Source organism: Bison bison, unplaced genomic scaffold (genome assembly GCF_000754665.1).
Source record: "Bison bison bison isolate TAMUID 2011002044 unplaced genomic scaffold, Bison_UMD1.0 scf7180017864190, whole genome shotgun sequence".
NCBI classification, from domain to species: Eukaryota; Metazoa; Chordata; class Mammalia; order Artiodactyla; family Bovidae; genus Bison; species Bison bison.
In genome coordinates this window covers 1,851,406-1,871,652 of record NW_011494762.1, presented here as the reverse complement: position 1 = coordinate 1,871,652, position 20,247 = coordinate 1,851,406, and the positions used below count along the sequence as shown (strand labels likewise).

General features: G+C 39.7%; 1 protein-coding gene across 1 annotated transcript in view; it reads right to left on the bottom strand.

The window, feature by feature from the left end:
- The window catches only part of ITGA6 (integrin, alpha 6), a gene marked incomplete at its 5' end in the record, with an annotated part of 87,811 nt that overhangs the window by 23,460 nt on the left and 44,104 nt on the right, over positions 1-20,247 (bottom strand). Inside the window, 10 exons of the mRNA XM_010843849.1 lie at positions 664-807; positions 981-1,141; positions 6,857-6,918; positions 7,172-7,270; positions 12,702-12,820; positions 13,525-13,613; positions 13,756-13,949; positions 14,651-14,861; positions 17,945-18,076; positions 19,697-19,952. Of these exons, the coding sequence (XP_010842151.1) occupies positions 664-807; positions 981-1,141; positions 6,857-6,918; positions 7,172-7,270; positions 12,702-12,820; positions 13,525-13,613; positions 13,756-13,949; positions 14,651-14,861; positions 17,945-18,076; positions 19,697-19,952 (1,467 nt within the window). The remainder of the gene's footprint in view (positions 1-663; positions 808-980; positions 1,142-6,856; positions 6,919-7,171; positions 7,271-12,701; positions 12,821-13,524; positions 13,614-13,755; positions 13,950-14,650; positions 14,862-17,944; positions 18,077-19,696; positions 19,953-20,247) is intronic.

The window sequence follows — 20,247 nt, the reverse complement described above, 5'->3', positions numbered from 1 at the left end:
AATCAAGATGTCACCGGTCCCCAGCCTAATCCTGCAGATGCAGGCATCCTAAACCCTAGCAAACAAACACCCATCACTTCAATAAGAGGTATACAGAAAGGCACACCATATAAATTTTACTTGCTAAGATTACATAGGCTACATTAGACACTAAATTTTGACTATTTCATTCTCATATATTTCAGTTGTGTCTGACTCTTTGCAACCCCACAGACTATAGCCCACCAGGCTCCTCTATCCATGGGGATTCTCCAGACAAGAATACTGGAGTAGGTTGCCATGCCCTCCTCCAGGGGATCTTCCCAACCCAGGGATCAAACCCAGGTCTCCCGCATTGCAGGTGGATTCTTTACCATCTCAGCCACCAGGGAAGCTCATGAGAATAATAAGTTTTGTCAATTATAGTCTCAGTAAGTCTCAATGACCAGAAATTATTAAGAAAAACAACTCTCATCTCCAAATTGTATTCTGTAGGTTTCTATATCCATTGTGTACTTGGGACGCAAATTTTCTCCAAACTATACATATATTAAAAAGCTTATTTAATATACAAAGGAATGGCCTTTAGGGCAAATCAGTCACTAGTCTATTGCCTTCGGAGATGTTTGATTTAGCATAATAAAATGGAAAACAGTTAGTAAAATGAAAATCAGAAATACTTACATCTGTATGAACAAACTTGGGTTCATTTGAATTTAGAATTGGGAGAACTTCTGGAAGCGAATTCACTCGCCTCCGAGTGCTTGGCTCCTGGATCTCCACTGAAGCAGTTATGGGAATGGGACGCAGTTTATCTCTGATGTTTTCCTGAAAAGAATGCAGAGACACAGTTGAAGCCTGCTATAAACACTACCAGAGAACTCCAAAACAATGCTTTCCTTTGTCCTGGATAATGTGTTGCTAGTATTTATATAAAAGGTCACATCTACACTTGTGACCATGTACCTGCATGACAGAACTGATCTGCCTGCGGCCCTCACCTGGAGCCAGAGGGTTTCCTCCATGCACGCCTTCTGTTTCTGTCTGTTCAGAGTGAGCTCTTGCGAATACTTGGGCTCAGAACCTTGGTTTCGAAACTGAACTCTTGATGACAGCCCAGATTTTCTTCTTTCCTTTTCAGCCTCCAGAGTGCCCACAATGGCTAGATGAAATCAACAAAATCACAGGAACTTAAAACGTACTCATACACAACACAGCTATAAGTACACTGAGTTTGTTTTTGATCTATTTTAATTCCTCTTAGAACATTTTTTCTCATTGCCATGGTTTTCCTTCATATTTCCTGGCAATGTACATTCTGACTTATGAAGTTTCAAATCAAGCTGTCCTTTCCTGCCCATTACTGTGAACAATTTTTAAAGCTATATTTCCTTTGGGCCACGTGGGGGAGCTCGAGAATAAGTCAAAACCTCAGAGAAGCGTTAAGAATCAGTTTCACTGCATTTCAAGAACTCACAAGACTACAACACAGGAGGGCAGCCAACCCTGCAGAAGGACCTAAACTGACTCCCTCTTCAACAGTCTGCTGCTTAAATTCCAAAAAGGACTCTAGATCAACAGCAGCTTCTCCTGTGTGGTGTCAGGAATGCAGATCCTCAGGCCCAGCCAGACTACTGAACCCGAGGCTGCATTTAGTAAGATCATCAGGTGGTTCTTATACACATTAAAGCGCTCATAAAGAATAATTGTCTAAAAAAGGAAAAACATATTAGAGATGGAGATGTCTTGATGAAGAATTTAAAGGTAAAACATACTTCCTTTCAGTGGTTAGAGGGCCCCTTTGCCCATTAATAAAACTCCCAGAATCAAGGTTTCCACTTCCAAAGCCCCAGAGGGCACATCCTACTTGTGATTACCTACACTAACAGAGCTCAGAGATAAGCTATGATTTGGATGACCAAAATCTCATTTCTTAACTTCAGAATGCATTCTTTGCCAATTCACTGGATATAGCTGCTATGTTTTAATACTTAAATGACTTACATTTATTAATCACTCACTAACCATCCCTGGTGGCTCAGATGGTAAAGCATCTACCTGCAATGCAGGAGACCCGGGTTTGATCCCTGGGTCGGGAAGATCCCCTGTAGAAGGAAATGGCAGTCCACTCCAGCACTCTTCCCTGGAAAATCCCATGGATGGAGGAGCCTGATAGGCTACAGTCCATGGGGTCTCAAAGAGTCAGACACGACTGAGCAACTTCACTTTCACTTTCAACCATCCTTCAACTACAAGGATATCAAACCAGTCTACACTAAAGGAAATCAACACTGAATATCCACTTGAACGACTGATGCTGAAGCTGAAGCTCCAATACTTTGGCCACCTGATGCCAAGAGCCAACTCACTGCAAAAGACCCTGATGCTGGGAAAGACTGAGGACAGTAGGAGAAGGGGCAACAGATAATGAGACAGTTAAATGCCAACACTGAATCAACGGACATGAATTTGAGCAAAAGCTGGAGACAGTGGAGGACAGAGGATCCGGGCATGCTACAGTCCACGGGGTTGCAAAGATTTGGACTTGACTTAGTAACTGAACAACAACAAAAAACCATCAGAAGGGGCTTCCCTGGTGGCTCAGTGGTAAAGAATCCACCTGCAATGCAGGTGACACAGGTTCGATCCCTGTGTTGGGAAGATCCCATGGAAAAGGAAATGGAGATCCACTCTAATATTCTTGCCTGGGAAATCCCATGGACAAAAGGAGCCTGGCCTGGTGGGCTACAGTCCATGGGGTCGCAAAAGAGAAGGTTATGACTTAGCAACTAAACAATAAAACCATCAGAAGGGAAAGCAAACCAGTGTGTCCAGGGTCAGAGAAGCCAGCCTCAGGGAAAAAACCTGCTCCAGAAAATGAATCCATGTTCTAATAATCACATTAGAGTTTGGAAGGGACCTTTTTGCAAGCACCTAATACCCTCTACTTACACATGAAGAACTGGAGACCCACAGAACTAGGTGACCGGCCCAGAGTCCGATAGCAAGAAACGGAGTCAGCTCCTTTTGTGTAACAAACACAAAAGATAACTGCCTTATAAAGCCTCTTAGATGTGCAGGTTCCCACTTCCCCTAGGCTTCTGCCAGCTGGACCACCCCGCTCTTTTTCATTTTACCTCTCCTTCATTGCCGGGCTACCTCTACTCCTCCTTCAGATTTCAATGTGGATGCTACTTCCTCCAGGAAGCTCTCCCGGTCCCTCCTGGAGGGTCCGACAGTATTCTATTTCTCTTATCACTACACTGGAGAAGGCAGTGGCATCCCACTCCAGTACTCTTGCCTGGAGAATCCCATGGATGGAGGAGCCTGGTAGCTACAGTCCATGGGGTCGCGAATAGTCGGGCACGACTGAGCGACTTCACTTTCACGCACTGGAAAAGGCAATGGCAACCCCCTCCAGTATTCTTGCCTGGAGAATCCCAGGGATGGAGGAGCCTGGTGGGCTGCCATGTATGGGGTCGCAGAGAGTCGGACACGACTGCAGTGACTCAGCAGCAGCAGCGCTACACTTAAGTCTACTGTGCTGTGAATGCCCAATCACTTTCTGAGGAAAAGCCACTCCAGAGACCACCTCCAGCTCTTCACCATTATATTCCCCAGCAACAGCACAACATCTGACACAAACAGGATAGTAGACCATATGAACAAACACATCAGCACACACCCAACGCGCATTTGCACGCACACACATACAGTCATCATCCTTGTGCTGAAACAATGGCTGTTCCCATATGTAAAACCAAAATTTAGAAACAACTGTTTCAATAGTAATTTCTGTGTCCATCTGAAGAATTCTTAAATGTCATGGCTGCCAAATGGAATGCGCCTCCATTTTAGGCCCTCTGTGAGCCTTGACATCATCCATTTATCAGTGACCTGCTAACTTCACAATGAACCAGACGAAGGCTCACATGCTGAGTGCCCCTCATGCCAAAAGCAGGGGAGTGCGTGGGGGCATTAAAACCATTTATCTACCAAACCCTCTCTAACCTTTTCTGACCCTCCAGACAGTTCACATCATCTTAAAATCCTTGCTGGCCACCTTTGCTGACCTTTGCAGGGGCAAGCCAAGTAGAATAGTCATTAAGGCTCAATTATAAATATCTGTAAGTATGGAACACTATATCCAAGGACTGCTGAGTTAAAACAGCCTAGCCGAACAATAAGCTCACACACTCGGACGTGGGGAACAGATTTTAGATGTATTAACTCTTGCAGCTTTGTGCAAGTTCTGCTTTATTTGACTTAGAATTTCCCAATACCGTGGAAGCAATGGCAATAATTTCTCTTTCAATTTCTTCAGAGGAAAAAAAGTTCTTTCTAGAGTGAAGTGAGAGTCACTCAGTTGTGTCCAACTCTTTGCAACCCAGGGACTAAACAGTCCATGGAATTCTCCAGGCCAGAATACAGTAGTGGGTAGCCTTTCCCTTCTCCAGGGATCTTCCCAACCCAGGGATGGAACCCAGGTCTCCTGCACTGTGGGCGGATTCTTTACCAGCTGAGCCACAAAGGAAGCCCAATCTATAGTGGACTATTCATAAATACTTGGTTAATGTAGGGGTAGTTATAGAAAATTAATATACATGGCATCAAGGGCAGCATTTATGCTAAAAGGAAGTTTGTAATTTATTTTGTATAAATGATTGATCTGAGGGAAGGTAAGAAATGTTCTGATGAGATTTCACATCTTTGGCAAACGGTGTGGTTTGAGAAGATGACCAATAGAATAAAAACATGTTTCCCTTCCCTCTCCCTGCCTAGTCTCTGTCTTTCCTGGTCTCTCTAGGCTGCTTCCAGACACAATGGTAAAAGGCCCCACGATCCAAGCCAGCAAGTGGAAGGGACCACAGTTGGGTAAAAACAACACAAAATCTGAGAGGGTGAGAGATTGGGAGAAATCATAAAATATGTTCTATTGCTGAAAGCCACACAAAGAACAGTATTTTCTATACTCAGTAAAATACCGGCTACTTCAAGAGCAAAGCGAAAGGCCACAGCTCCCCTGGGGGTGGAAAGTCCTAATACATGCACACCATACTGCAAGGTCTGCAGAGCTCATGGAGCGACCACAGAGTGGGAGGTGGCCCAGAAGAAAGGGCCTAAAAAGGTGAAGGAGATGAAGAAATCTCCTGAGGACAGTTTAAAATCTGGGAAGATGAAGGCCAAGTGGGTTTATGACAGCATGGATTGGGTGAAGGCAGACTATATATGAAGTTCTGGGATATTATAGAGGGATACCTTTTTTTCATAAAGAAAAGAAATACTCAAGGTAACATGGAGAAGCCTTGAGAAAACTCATTCCATCTCAAAGAGGAGTAAAAACTGAAAACCTTGAGAACCACCCTGTCTTTCCAGAAAGGTTTCCTTGGTGGCTCTGCTGCACTGGTATACCTAGCCGCTGGGACCACGGCTGACCCAGGAAGGAAATCACCTTTGCTCTGTACTTCCTCTTTGGGGAAAAGATGTCTTTAGATTCCTAGGCCCCCCAACTTTACTCTGGCTTACTCCTGAAGAGGTACAGCTGCTACTAAAACACACCAGAGAAGGCCTCAGTGATCATCACTATTGTGAGAGTATCAGTCCAGGTTCAATGCACGATACTGGATGCTTGGGGTTAGTGCACTGGGACAATCCAGAGGGATGTTATGGGGAGGGAGGAGGGAGGAGGGTTCACGATGGGGAGCACATGTATACCTGTGATGGATTCATTTTGATATTTGGCAAAACTAATACAATTATGTAAAGTTTAAAAATAAAATAAAATTTAAAAAAACAAACAAACAAAAAAAATTTGTCAAACCCTGTGGCAAAACTCCTGTCTTTCTTATTAAAAAAAAAAAGCGAAGTAGAATAAGACCTTATGAATGACAACCTGCTTTCACCACCTTGAAAAAGAGAAACTCAGTCATGTCCAACTCTTTGCGACTCCATGGACTGTAGCCTGCCAGGCCCCTATGTCCATGGAATTCTCCAGGTAAGAATACTGCAGTGGGTAGTGATTCCCTTCTCCAGGGGATCTTCCCAACCCAGGGATCAAACCTGGGTCTCCTGCATTGTAGGCAGATTCTTTACTGTCTCAACCATCAAGGAAGCCCTTTCACCACCTTATCTCATCTGAACTCTGCCACAATCCTATGTAGTTAATTCCCACCAGAGGCATTTACTTTTAACTGATAGGAAAATAAAAACTCAAACATTATGGGATTAGCTCTGTGTTGAAGCACGGGATCCAGGAGAAGAGCCCAAGTCTCTGAGTTTAAGCTCAGTCTTCAGGTACCCCTGGGCCCACCCTCAGGGACACAGCATGGGTGTTCTGGACCACAGAGGCCTCTGGGAGGGGACCCAGCAGCGAAGAGACTAGAAACTGACAATTTATTCAAGTAGGACTCGGGCTCCCGCGGTCACTCTTCTACAACCACCACCCGCCACCTTACAACCACAAAACCACCCTGCTTTTCAAAGACAGACATGGAGGAAACGGTTGTGGCAGCAAATGAGTACTTATCCAAGGCATTCATTCTGCCCTAAACCATCTGCTCTGGAAAATTCAAATCGGGACCAAATGCATTTTTTTCCTCTTGTGCTTTACCCTCCTGATTAAAAAGATGACAGACAGACTTAGTTCTTTAAATCAGAATTTATGGACTCATGTTGGCCATTACAGTTTTGTTCGTCTAGTTATTTATTCAGAACTTTTCAACCTGGCAGACAGAAAAGATCTAATTTCAGTTGATTCACTGTGTTGTACAGCAGAACCTAACACAACATTGTAAAGCAATCATACTCCAATTAAAGAAAATTAAGCAAAATAAAGATGTTCAGATAAGCAAACAAACAAAAAGTACTAGGTACTTACTTATTGAAGGATTGTAACCGGTGGGTTTAGCAGTATATTCAAAACAGGCCTTAACCTTGAGGCTGTACAAAATCAAAAACATAGTCATTAAGAAATGCCTTACTGCCCTGGAAAAAAAAATCTCAACACGTTCCTCATCCTCATATCCCCCCAGGGATGACTGATGAGTAAAATGTTATATATCCACTTGACAAGATTCCTCTTCCCTTTCCCCATTTCTCTTAATCTTCCCCATGGCTCCTCGGGGCAACGGGGTCACCATAAAGCAGAGATATGAAACTGTGGGGGAAGAGTGGATACGGCGCAAATGCTCACCATATCCCACTAGGCGCCCCACAGAGCGTTTTCTGACGGAGATCAATTCTGTTGGGTGTTACTGTGATGGTTTGCTGAATATTAATCACAGGCCGGGATCTGAAGACAAAGGAGAAGACAAGCTCAGCCTTTTGCTATCTGGATGTAAGATGAGCTCACGCACTACACAGGCATCCTCAGATGCTGCATCTTAAAAACCACAGGAAAAACTGTTTCCCGATGATATTCCTGCTCCCCCGTTGCTAAAGAAAATAGCTGTTAACAGACATAATTTAAAACATGATGACGTGATACTTATAAAACTGTTTAAACATGACACATTCAAAATTATCAATTGTTTTATATTAATAATTTTAATATTAATGGAGTTTTTAAACTGAAAGAATAATATGGGCAATATGTAAAAAGTTCCATAGTTTTCAGGTGAATATGTCTCATCCCCACCCAAATTCTCAAGGAGCTTTGCATGTCCTTCCAGACATATCAGTCTGGTTCAGTTAAAAATACTATTTAAAATTAAATATAAAACAAGCATTTCTTTTTAAGTGGGAGTTTTTCATGCTTATTGGTCTGCATGTTGCTTTTTCTCATTCACATTTCAGAGGTCTTCTCATATCTCTACACACAAATCTAGTTGTTTCTCACAGCTGGTGGTGTTGCATATACCAATGGAACATCATTTATTCAACCAGTCCCTTAATCGGTGGACATTTATAACTCTGTAAGGCTTTCAGCTGACAAACATCCTTGCATATACATCTATGTACATGTATGTGTCCTAAGTTTATACATCTGTTTATCTGTAGGATAAATTCTTAAGCAGAATTTCTGAGTCAAACAATATATGCATTTTTAATTCTGGGTAATCTTGCCTCCCCCTCAAAAAAAGCTCCAAAAAGGTTATACCAACATACATCTAACATTCTGGGGTGCTCACTACCAGGATTTCTACACATATGTGCATTTTAGTACTCTAGGCAAGTCCTGACCTTACAGGTCCCCATCTTACAATATCTGAGCTTCCTATCCTCCCTGGGACTCTGCTATCTCCAACCTCACCTGCTTGCTAGTACTGACCACAACTTTCCTATTGCCACAATATCTCTATAAGCAAAGCCTGGAATCCTTTATCCTTTCCTATCTCTGCCTTAACCCAACCTCACGGACACACAAGCAGCAGAATCCTACACCTTTAGTCCTTCTCACCATGTAAAATCATCATCTTTCTCCCTTATATATTCTTCCCTACCCACCACAGCCCAAGGGGTCACCAAGGGCCTATGGCTTGATCCCTGCACCACTGGCACAGGAACGCTAGGGTGTGGCGGTTGGGGTGTGAAAGGGCTGGGCAGACGGTACACCTCCCGCCTCTGGCACTCCCCACATGAACTCAGAGTGGCTTCTATGGTTCCATTGCCACAGGGATTCAGTCACACTGACTTCGGTGGGTTTGTGGTAAACCCAGCCATCCTGGAGAATAGTGTTCCACAGGAAAATGTATTCCAAATTCCTAAGGGCTAGTCTGAACTTCTGGAATCAATCTGTCTGTAGGCCAGACAGAGCGTGAGTACCTTCATGGGGAAGGCAGGAGCCAATAAAAGGGCAAATGATGCTCACATTTTTTTCATTTCCCTTTATCTTAATTGTTTCTCTTTCTATTGTTATTTTACACTGGAGATACTGCAGGTTTGGTTGCAGACCACAGCAATAAAGCTAAGACTGCAATAAAGGAGTCACTTGAATTTTTTGGTTTTCTATAAGTTATGTTTTCAGTATACTGTAGTCTATTAAGTTGCAAGGGAATGTACCTGCCTTAATTAAAAAATATGTTATTGCTAAAAAAAAAGTGCTAATCAGCATCTGGGCCTTCAGGAATTCATAGCAGTAATATCCAAGATCACCATAATTAAAGTAATAATAAATGAAAAAGTTATAATAATAATAAATGAAAAATGTTACAAGAATTACCAAAATGTGACAGAGAGACATGAAGTAAACACATGTTGGGAAAATGACACCTTGCCACAGCCTTCAATTTTTTAAAAAACAAAAAACTGCCACAGTATCTATGAAGTACAGTAAAACAATGTGCAATGAAATGAGGTATGCCTGTAGGTATGTTTCTAAAGTTTTGAGAGCATATTTAGAAGGCAAAAAGTTCATAAATGTTTTAATACCAGTTGCTACAGATGCTAGAGTGTTTTACATATAATAGTACTAAGGCTTTGGTACGGCATACATTTCAAAATAAATATTTTAACACACACTTCTGCCTAAATCCTGTTTTTAAACATACAATATACACAATTTTCAGAGCACATTATATATGGAATCGTAAAAATGCCTTTTAACACATAAAGCAAATCTTACTGCTCAGCTGTCTTGTGTTTAATTGGCATTTACTTATTAAGTATCAAAGTACTAGCATGATTTAGTGGAGACTGACATTGGGAAGATTTAGGTACCATGCCCTGCTCTCACAGGATCCAGGCTCAAAAGCACAGGCAAGTCCTGGGCTTCTGTTTTTATTTGTAAAATAGGAAAGTTATCTTATTAGCAAAGGCTTTTGAAATTCATTTTCATACCATCTATGAGGAAAGAAGGAACATGTATAGAGGATTCACAGTCAACCTACTTATGGGGACAGGAAAGTAAAGGTATTAAAACATCAATTACATACAGATACAAATATTTAACTGGCTAAAGACGTTATCTTCTGGGAAAGTCTTGGTAACCAACTTTTGTTACAGGAATTCAAGTCTTCTTGACACCAGAGGTATGTATCTCAAACTAGAAGTTCAAATTGCTTTTTGATGGAAACTGCTGAAGTAATCAAATGTTATACTATACTCTTCTACCTTTTAAAAATGTTGACTATTTTAAGGTTAATACCTAACACATGAACAGAGAGAAACAGGCATATAAAGGCAGTAACAGACATACATTCAAACTATTTTTTTATCTTCTTCCTTTGGCCTAATATTCCAGATACATTTTTCTCCACTTACTTTCACATGTCCCACTTTTGCCATCTGTAATGTCTCTTCTGGTTCTTAGCTTTCTCATAAAATGACTTTCATAGATCTTGCCATTTAACTAGAAGACTATTTTTCTATAGTATTTTATACCACATTATATAAATGCACAGTATATTCTGTCTTTTTTAAAGTAGTATTATCTTCAAAAGTATCCTGGTGTCATTTTATTATCCGCAGGGGTTTTGGTTAGTATACTCTTTTAGATACAGAGGCTACATCTATGCTTGGCATCCTTCCAGAAGAATACAGAGCAACGACAGTACCAAGTGTACACATGACATACAGATTATTTTTCGTTTAGGGTTTCACTGAACATCGCTGCCCATTTCTTTGAAAAGATTCTTCAGATAAAAATGACTGTAAAGCCAAATAGTTTTTTTAAAAAACAAACAAACAAAACCAATGAACCCAAATGGTTCATTTTCACCAATGATCAAAGAACTGCAAATTCAATCAAAAGATGAGATCACACCACAGTGGCAAAAATTAGATTCATCCTGTTGGGTGTCAGTAAAGGTGTGAGAAAATGGGCCCTCTGGTAGGTTGCTGCTGTGAACATAAATTGCTACAACTTTTCTGTGGGTATATGTAAGGGTTTCCCAGGTGGCTCACTGGTAAAGAATCCATCTAGCTGCCAATGCAGGAGGTGAGAGTTCAATCCCTGGGTCAGGAAAATCCCCTGGAGGAGGAAATGGCTACTCACTCCAGTATTCTTGCCTTGGAAATCCCATGGACAGAGGAGCCTGGCAGGCTGCAGTCCATGTGGTTGGAGTCGGAGACTGACTGAGTATGCATATACACACATGATGAATACAAAAATGTGCTAACCTTGATCCCAGCAATTCTATTTCTAGGAATTTTTCTTTAAAAAAAATCCATTACATGGAGATATATATACAATACACCATCTAACACACTGTTTATAATAGCTAAAAGTCACAGACTATCTAAAAATTCCATCAACCAAAGACTCATTAAATGCGTATTATGGAATAACATTGAGCTTTTAAAAAGAATAAGATTGATATATCTGTATTAACAAGGAGAGAAAATGGAAGAGGTTGATTTTTACAAACCAGAATAGAGGAGAGCAGTTACAGTATGGCTGTTTGATGATACCCTAGAAGTGCAGAGAGACTCAAAACTATTAAAAGTTGTTTGATGGAAGGAAAGAATATTGGAAAACTTGCACTTAACTGCAATTCTGTATTAACATTTTATAAAAAAACAAAAAAAAGAATGTGCTACTTTTTAAATTAAAAAAAAAATGTTTTGCACAATTTTTCCTAGCAATTTCCAGCAGTGATGGAATTGTTGGGATAAGGCCACTGAGACACAGCTGATGGGCAAACCGCTGCAGCCTTTCTGGAGATCATTTTGGTTGAAGGAATCACAAGTCTTAAAACACACATGCGCTTCAACTTTGCAACTCACTTTCAGGAAGTTATCTTAAGGAAATAATCTAGGACATGAAGAAAAGTAAGGATGCTTACCAGCTTTGTGTATCAAGGAAGTAAACCACCAAACCTGGAAAGCAATCTAACTGTCCAATGACGGTATGCTGCTGCTGCTGCTGCTGCTGCTGCTGCTAAGTCGCTTCAGTCATGTCCGACTCTGTGTGACCCCATAGACGGCAGCCCACTAGGCTCCCCCGTCCCCGGGATTCTCCAGGCAAGAACACTGGAGTGGGTTGCCATTTCCTTCTCCAATGCATGAAAGTGAAAAGTGAAAGTGAAGTCGCTCAGTCATGTCCAACTCTTCGCGACTCCATGGACTGCAGCCTACCAGGCTCCTCCGTCCATGGGATTTTCCAGGCAAGAGTACTGGAGTGGGGTGCCATCGCCTTCTCCAGTATGACAGTATGGCAGTTGTTAAATAAACTATGACCCAAAATAAACAACACAAAATTTGTTAAATAAACACATGACCCATATGATGTCTCAGGCAACCGTTAACTTCATTTCAGAAAAGTACTCAATGACAGGGAAATAACCCACTATGCGTTATACTCACTCACAGAAAAAGGCCACTATTCATTACAAACCAGCAAAAGCAGGTTACAAAACTATATGTACATTACAATCTCAATTTTGTTAAACATAGGTGTATATTCACAGGAAAAAACCTAGAAGGATATAAACTAAAATTTTGGAGTTTCTTAATAGATGGTAAAATACAGTACATTCATTTCCTTCTTTAAATTCTTTATACGATCAAATTCTTTGTTTCAGTTTTTATAAATGTAAAGGTAAAAAATTTCCACCAGTTCTGACCTTTTAAAAAAATTAGTTCAAAATTATACAAAGACTTTACAAAATAGGTTTTTATTACATTGTTGTACTACTCTCAAGAGAAAAAAATATTCAAAACTCATACAAGACTTTGCCTGTGAAATACAGTTGTTACAAATTTCAATTCAAAATGTCAAAAAAAACCAACAACTCTAGTATAAGCAGATTTATCAAACAAGCTTAAAGCAAGAGATTACACACCTGAAAATAGTCACCGAATCTGAGAGGGAACCAACAGCAACATCAGGGTAGGAATTTCTATCAAGGTCCATGTTTCCAGCAATTGAATATCCAAAAAAGGGTGATTTACCCTCAAGAACCTGAAATGAATAGGGCATCAGAACAGACACCTGGCTACTAAAATAAGCCTTTTATTTATGCTTTGAAGATAAGTCTCTTTTGAACTGAAGTTAAAGAGTTTACTTACAAATTATATTAAATCACAACTGAATTATAAATAAGCATACACATGATCAAACATTTCATGCATTTTATTTTCACAGAAGTTACCTGATTTATGTTGTATCTCAAAAGACAAAGAGAATTTTTGATAACCTTATGTACCATATTAAGTCAATCAGTGTATTTCAAACCAAACTTCTCTTCCTGCCCTCCAAATGTCTTATTTTCCTCTAAAGCAATTTTTAGATTTTGGTATCTGATTCTCTATGCAATTACAATCATCTCTTATGTTTGTCCAGTTTCATCCCTTCTTAATATGCTACTAAAGGAAATATATCACATTCCATCTCCTTATGCTGCCAGGGTAGAACAGTCTTTTCCTTTGGCTTAGTTGGATTTTTAATTTACCAAAGAAATTTTACAGTTTAAAACAAGCAGCTCATTGCATTTAAATCTATTTACAAGCTATTTTCTAATACATATTTTTATAAAACCAAAGTTCATACAATTTTAGATTTGTAAGTAACACATGATTAGTGTGAAAATTCACGTAAATCTAAACAACCCATTGGAAAGAAAACTACTGAGACCTTAACTATAGAAATCCAAGTTATCTGGTTACCTGTGTTGGTTTGGTATTTATTCCATTCGCAGATCCATGGTAGATAAAAACCTTCCCCTTACCATCATAGGGTGCTCCAACCGCAATATCTGTTAACAACACCATGTTTTAACAAACGTCACATTTTAAAAGCATTCCAATACAATGTTTTAAAATATGTCATGAGCACTCACTATTTTAGACAATCACATAATCTATAAATCATGACCATTTCACAATCTATTTCTCTACCTGGGTAGCCATCTTGATTAATATCACCAATATTTTTGACTGCAATGCCAAACATAGAATCTTTGGTTCCATTAAGACGAATCGGCTTGACGTTATTCCATCTGCCTTGCTGGTTAATGTAGACATACGCTGCACCTCCAACTTCTCCACTTCTATCAAAATACTGTGGGGCTCCAATAACTATATCTTGCCACCTGAAAACATAATGAGGGGAAGAACTGTGAACCACTGGCCAAAATACCAGCAAGCTTAGGGAGAATCCCACATGAACGGGTACTAAGGACACAGAGATACGATAAAAAGGACCTCAAATCTGGAATTTATATCTCATCGATTGAAGTATTTTTTTTAAAAACTAGGTAGCCTCTAATAACACCCAAAGGAGAACATCAACAGTAAGAACTTGAAGCCAGTTTCCAAGTTACAACTATAATGCAGAGAGACTCCCAGTGAAGGTTCCACTCCCTTCCACCTTTGACCTTCTACCCAAGACCCAGATTGGCACCACCCACCACAGACCTTTTTATCGACTTTGTCACCAATCCCTACTTTCAACAGGACATTCTGGCTGCTCCAAAATCCCCTTAAGACACCACAGAACAGAACCACGTAGGTGTCATTTTTTTTTTTTAAGTTAAATTTTAACTCTCACAGACCCATGATCCTAGGACATAGTAAAAACTGAAGACTGAAAATGTAATCCTACATCCTAGGGAGGGTAACGAATGTCTGCTACCAAAATATAAGTGAGGAAGACTGATGGGATGGTAAAAATTTGGCAGCGGAAATATCCTTTCCGTCAACTAACCTGGAAGGGTATTCCCTCTCAACACCTATAGCAGCCAGAGCAGCGATGAGCTCTTTGCAAATGTAAAATAACCTCAGCGGCTCTTACCCGTCTTTGTTGAGGTCCACCACTGCCACGTCATAGCCAAATGAAGAAGCCAGCCCTTCCCCATCAAATATGTGCTCAGGGAGAAGGTGCGCAGACTTCAGGTCTCTTTTAAGCAAAACCACCGCTCCACTATGATTGGCTCTAGGAGCACCAGACACGAAAGTGATCTCATCTTTGGAAACAATACCTTTCCCCGAGTCCAAAGAAAAGCCTAGAAAAACAAAACATGGTACTTATCAACTCTTGTTTTTCAGGAGGTATCTAACACTGGTTACTTCATCACTACCTGTCGTTTCCCACCACTCTCCTTCTGACCCTCCCCACCAGCTATCATATCTATGATAAGAATTACAGAACCAGGAGATTTGACTCAAGCACAAAATAGTAGGTATTTCCCTGTTAAGGCATTTTAAAAAAGCACCTGTGCTAGTTAGCATTTGTGTAACTTCAATCATGAAGCATACATGCTACTTAAGAATCAGTTCAAACTCCATTCCAATACTGAAACTGCTGTAAAAGGAGATCAAGCTAGATACTAAATTATCCAGGGAAAGTTACATCCTGTACACCAAGATGCAACCTGACATAGCATAACTGAGTGCCTATGGGTCTTGCTATAATGCAGTGATTAGTAACTTGTATATTCATCAATCTCTTTGGTCATCAGGCAATAAAAGAATGCTAACAACATTAATATACCACAGCCAACATTTTACTCCTTAGGGCCAACTTAGTTCTCAGACACAAACATGCAAACAAAACCATGACTGATGAGATTTGAGAACCTAGCGTAAACAATAGAGGTGAGCAAGTTGTCCTCTGTATCAATTACACACTTGTTCGGGAGGCAGAAAAACATTAGAAACCTCATTATAAAGCATCAGGTAGGATGTCAGATTACCAACTGAGGTTAAATGGCAAGCAGACACAAATGTCCACGCATCAAAATTGTCCAAATAAAGCAAATCTTCCTATGTGAAGACGAGGCAGATGCAGAATACTATAAGCTCACCCTTTTAATTGGGTTTTATTTATGAAAAGCATCACCGCTACTGTTGCAGTTCTCAAATTGTGAAGCGAGTTGAAAAACAGGATACAAGTTTATAAAGGAGATACAATTGAATCCAGCTCTGGAAGCCATTCTGGCTGCAGAGCCTCAACCGCAGCATGCTTTTTGTGTGTGCTTCACTTGAAATGAAATAGAAAATAAAAAGATTTATGCTCTGTATGGATCAAAAAAAAAAATTCTTAAATGACCATGACCAAGACCATTTATTTGTCATCTCAGAGGTCACAAACCTAGGTAGCTATTCATCATCACATCAGGGGATGTGTCGGGCTGCTCCCTGGGAGGCTGTGTTTTATAAACAAACTGATCGGGATCTGTATAGGAAACGCTGGTCAAAAACAGCAGGCCTGTACACATGCACGGGACGGAAGAGATTGAAGAAAAAGCAATTATGCTTGGTAAGAGGCACACCGGCTACTGCCGTGCTCGCAATGTTGAGGCCACTGCTGCATCCGGCAAGCCACCCTCTTTGCCAGCTTCCAAACCTCATGCAGATCATTTTCCTCCTAAAACCTGCTGGTTTTTTCGAAATGACAGATGCACAGACAGCCAAAATGTAACAGTAGAAATGTGACACTATTCTCCCCACCCCGACCCAGTACCCGCTTTTGAGGAAATCCATTCTGAAAGTGGCAAATGTGTTTAATAAAAAAAAAGTTTAATAGTTTCACATGTTCCAGTAGACACTAAGATAAAATCCATGGGCATCTATCTTACGAACCAAAGTGTTGGCTTCTTAACCAGAGCCATTAAATTGAAATGGCATAAATTAAGTAACTCATTTGAAGAGACTGTTAAAATTTATTCAATTAAAATATTGGTTTACTGAGAGTATTAATATTTACCTTGAAAAGAATTTTGCCCTGGAAAATCCTATTTAATAATTGAGACTGCAAACCACTCAGCCCTGTGTTCCCCTCCTGTCCTGCAAAGCCACTGAAAGCATTCACATACCCAGCTGCTTCCCACCCTGTCCCAATCATTTTCATGAGCATTTCTTCCCTTGGCTGGGGGAGTATTAATTGTGTGACCTTGGACTAGGAAATTCATTTCCCTCAGTCACAGGCATTTTTTCCCCCATCAGCAAAAGGAAAATAATATTTATTTTATAATATAGTTGGAAAGAACAAATAAGACCTATAAAGTAGTAATAGTGTGTGATTTATAGCATACAGTAGGCGCTTAACAAGTGGTAAGTATAAGTTTTCTCCATTCTATGTCTTCACATCAAATTCTTAATCTAGGGGTGGGGGAGTTTCTGAAAAGTTTTTTTTAATTGACAGTATGTTTATACATATCTATATAATTAGAACAATTTTTAAAGAATATGTTTATTAATACCTTATTTAGAATTATTTTTAGATCTACACCCATTTTTTTCCCCTTTTTAACCTTCCATTGTTCTAGTAAGATCTCCAGCATATGGTACTTATCTATTTTTTAAAAAGAACAGGATACTATTTAGATTTAGTAGATTTTTTACATTTTTTTCCAAGAATTACACAGTAATTATTCTTTATGTCAACTCATACCAAGAATTAAAGCTTTTAAAAGCCTTTGTGTAATTACCATAATGCACATGAATAATTTAGGACACCCATTAGTAACGCAAACAAGCGTTAGGAGTTAAGGAATTGGCACTTAGACCACAATCTGGGTGTCCTCGGAGCTGCTTTAGCAGTGCGGCTCTGGCTCGGCTGGAAAGCCCCCATGCCACCTGCCAGGGGCCTTCTGACAATCCAGAAGTGAGGCCAACCCCTGGAGAAGGGCAGTCACAAAGGATGGACCTGGAGGTCTTGACCTGCCACTTATGAGTAACTTCATAAATGTAGCTCTTCAAGAGTAGCTCTCCAAAAAGAGACTCTGAACGGAGAGGGAAGACAACTCGGCCTCTTGCTTACAACCACGCATGGTGTCATGGCTGCATGGACCGCCTGGTGCGGGTTACAGAAGCGGACATTAGCTCGGGAAACAGACCTCCACGCAGGACAGAAGATTTTAGGAGACGGTAGGTTTCCTCCTGCTTTGAGGCAGCTCAGGTCAGATACCACAAGAATCAGTCAGAATACCTCAGGGATCACCAAGCTTTAAATTCCACTAAATGCAGCCACAGGCCCCCAGCCCCAATCTGGCCTTTTCTCAGCCTCACAGTCCAGGGTCCTGTGACAGCGGTGTCACACAGAGACATCGGAGGAGGTAGGCATGTCATCTACTCTCGTTCCTACCTAAATAACTGTTAGCAGGAACAGGAACTAGACTTTCATCATGGTCAGTCTCTCCACCAACTTCATAAGGCCCATCTTCAAAGATGTTCATGTCAAAAAAAGTGTTATTCTTTTGCTCTACACGAACAATCCCTAAAAGAATGAAATGGTAAAAAAGAAAAAAAAAATGAAGATGAAACAAAATAAAATAGATGGTTCTAATAAACATTCCTGATGTTATCATTAAGTTCAGAAAGAAAAGTTTGGAGGAACAAAAGGCAGAAGATGACTTTTGAGGTTATTAAAGTTAAAAAATCCTGTTTGTGTAGATTTTTACATCAAACAAAATTGTTCTAGTAATAAAAAAATGCCCACGTGTTTTCATGAATTATCTTTATAATGCCATGAAAATGGAATTATAGATGGAAACTGGAACGTTTAATTAACTAAACCTACAGAAAACTCTTTAATTATATGAACCTGATATATTTTACATTTTCTGTAATCCTAAATCAATTTACCTTCTTTACTATGGTGTGAAAGCGAGATTAGTATTTTGATATTTTCTTCCAATCATTTTTAACCAGAGATTTTAAATTTTCAAAAATTTTCAGACCTAATCATTGAAAAGAGAAGATCTCACATAATAAGTCCACTATATCATTTTTTTAAGTGGTAACGTTTTTAAGTCAGCATTTACAAAGCAGGCAAGAGGTATTTCCCATAAATTAAAACATACATAATTGGTGGGTGTTTTTATTTTGTTTTACTATGTATGGCATCTCTTGCCAAAATAAAACTGTTTCTAAATTCAGTGTGTTATTAGGTCAAGATAACCCAACAAATGCTGCTATGTGGAAGATTCAGCTGAGGGTGGGTAGCCTAAGGAAATTATTCCCAAAGGTTGCTATGAATGAACATACCCAGGAAGGTGTACAAGGACCATTCCTAATAGAAATCAAAACTCCGAAATTTTTGAATGAGCAATGAAAATTTTTCCCAAGATTTTTCTGACTATAGAAAATGTTAGAACACAGGATTTATTATAATAAATTTCTCCCCCAAAAATCTTATTTCTGAATCAGATATATTTCTCTTCGCTATGAATTAGAATTAGGTAAATTGTCCTTTATAATAGAGCGGTTTTCTAAACCTGCTTAATTTCTTCAGAAGTTGAACTTTTATTACAGGGGCACTGACCATGTTCCTCCAGGCAAAAAATGTAATGTTGCGCCCTTCACCTACATCTCGAGATTATTTAAACAATACCATTCAATAACCTTTCCACAAGTTATCTGCGATCATCTCAAATTTTCCTAATTTCTCATCTGTCTTTCTAACTACCCTGCTTTATTAGCAAAACATAGCCCAAGTAATACATGACTAAAGAAATGTCTGTATCAATACAATATTATTTGTATACAACACCACTCAATTCTTCTGTTTTCAGATCCCTACGTGAAAATTAAAACTTTCATGAGATAAGCAAATACAAAACAGCAAAACCTAATGCTAACTATATTTTTACCAAAGGAAGTTAATTAGTTATATGAATGTAAATTGCTGGCAGAAGGAAAAAAATCTTAGAACATACATGTGACGATTGTTTTTAAAAATCAGAATTAAGATATGTTAGTAATCCTACTCTACTTCTATAATATAAAAAATGCCTTATGATATATTCTGTTTTAATTTTAAATGTACTAAATCATGGTGCATAGGCAGAAATTACGCAGCCATTCTCATCTCCATTTCTATAAATATCCAGCATACCTTTCCAGTTGTAAGTGCCTGGGGCTCCAAACGCAATGTAATGGAAGTCTTTAGTAAAAGTAGCTGCTACACCTTGCTGGCAAGAACCAAATTTTTCATGACCTCTCAACCGGCCATCACAAAAACTCCAGTCTCCTCCATCCATATCATCTTCAATCCTGAGATTCTGACTTAGGACGTAGCACCTTCCAAAGATGTCTCGGGATTCCTGCTTCGTATTAACATGTTGTCTTTTTTCATATCGATGAGCACATGTCTGCAAGCAGATGAATAAAGTAGCTCATATGTGTTGGCAAACCTGACGTTTTTCACTACAAACCAATGAAATTGTCAACAATCAAGAGGTTAATTCTAAATGGGATGTTAAATGTGCCCTCATCCTGAGACCAGGTCAGAAAACCAGCAAATATTCCCCAAAGTTGCCAGAAGGAGACCATTATCTAGCACAGGACTTCTGTCTTACCGTCACCCAGAGAATAATGCTGCAATCTAAATACTGAAGGCCAATCTGTAATCCCCTGGAGAAGGAAATGGTAACCCACTCCAGTATT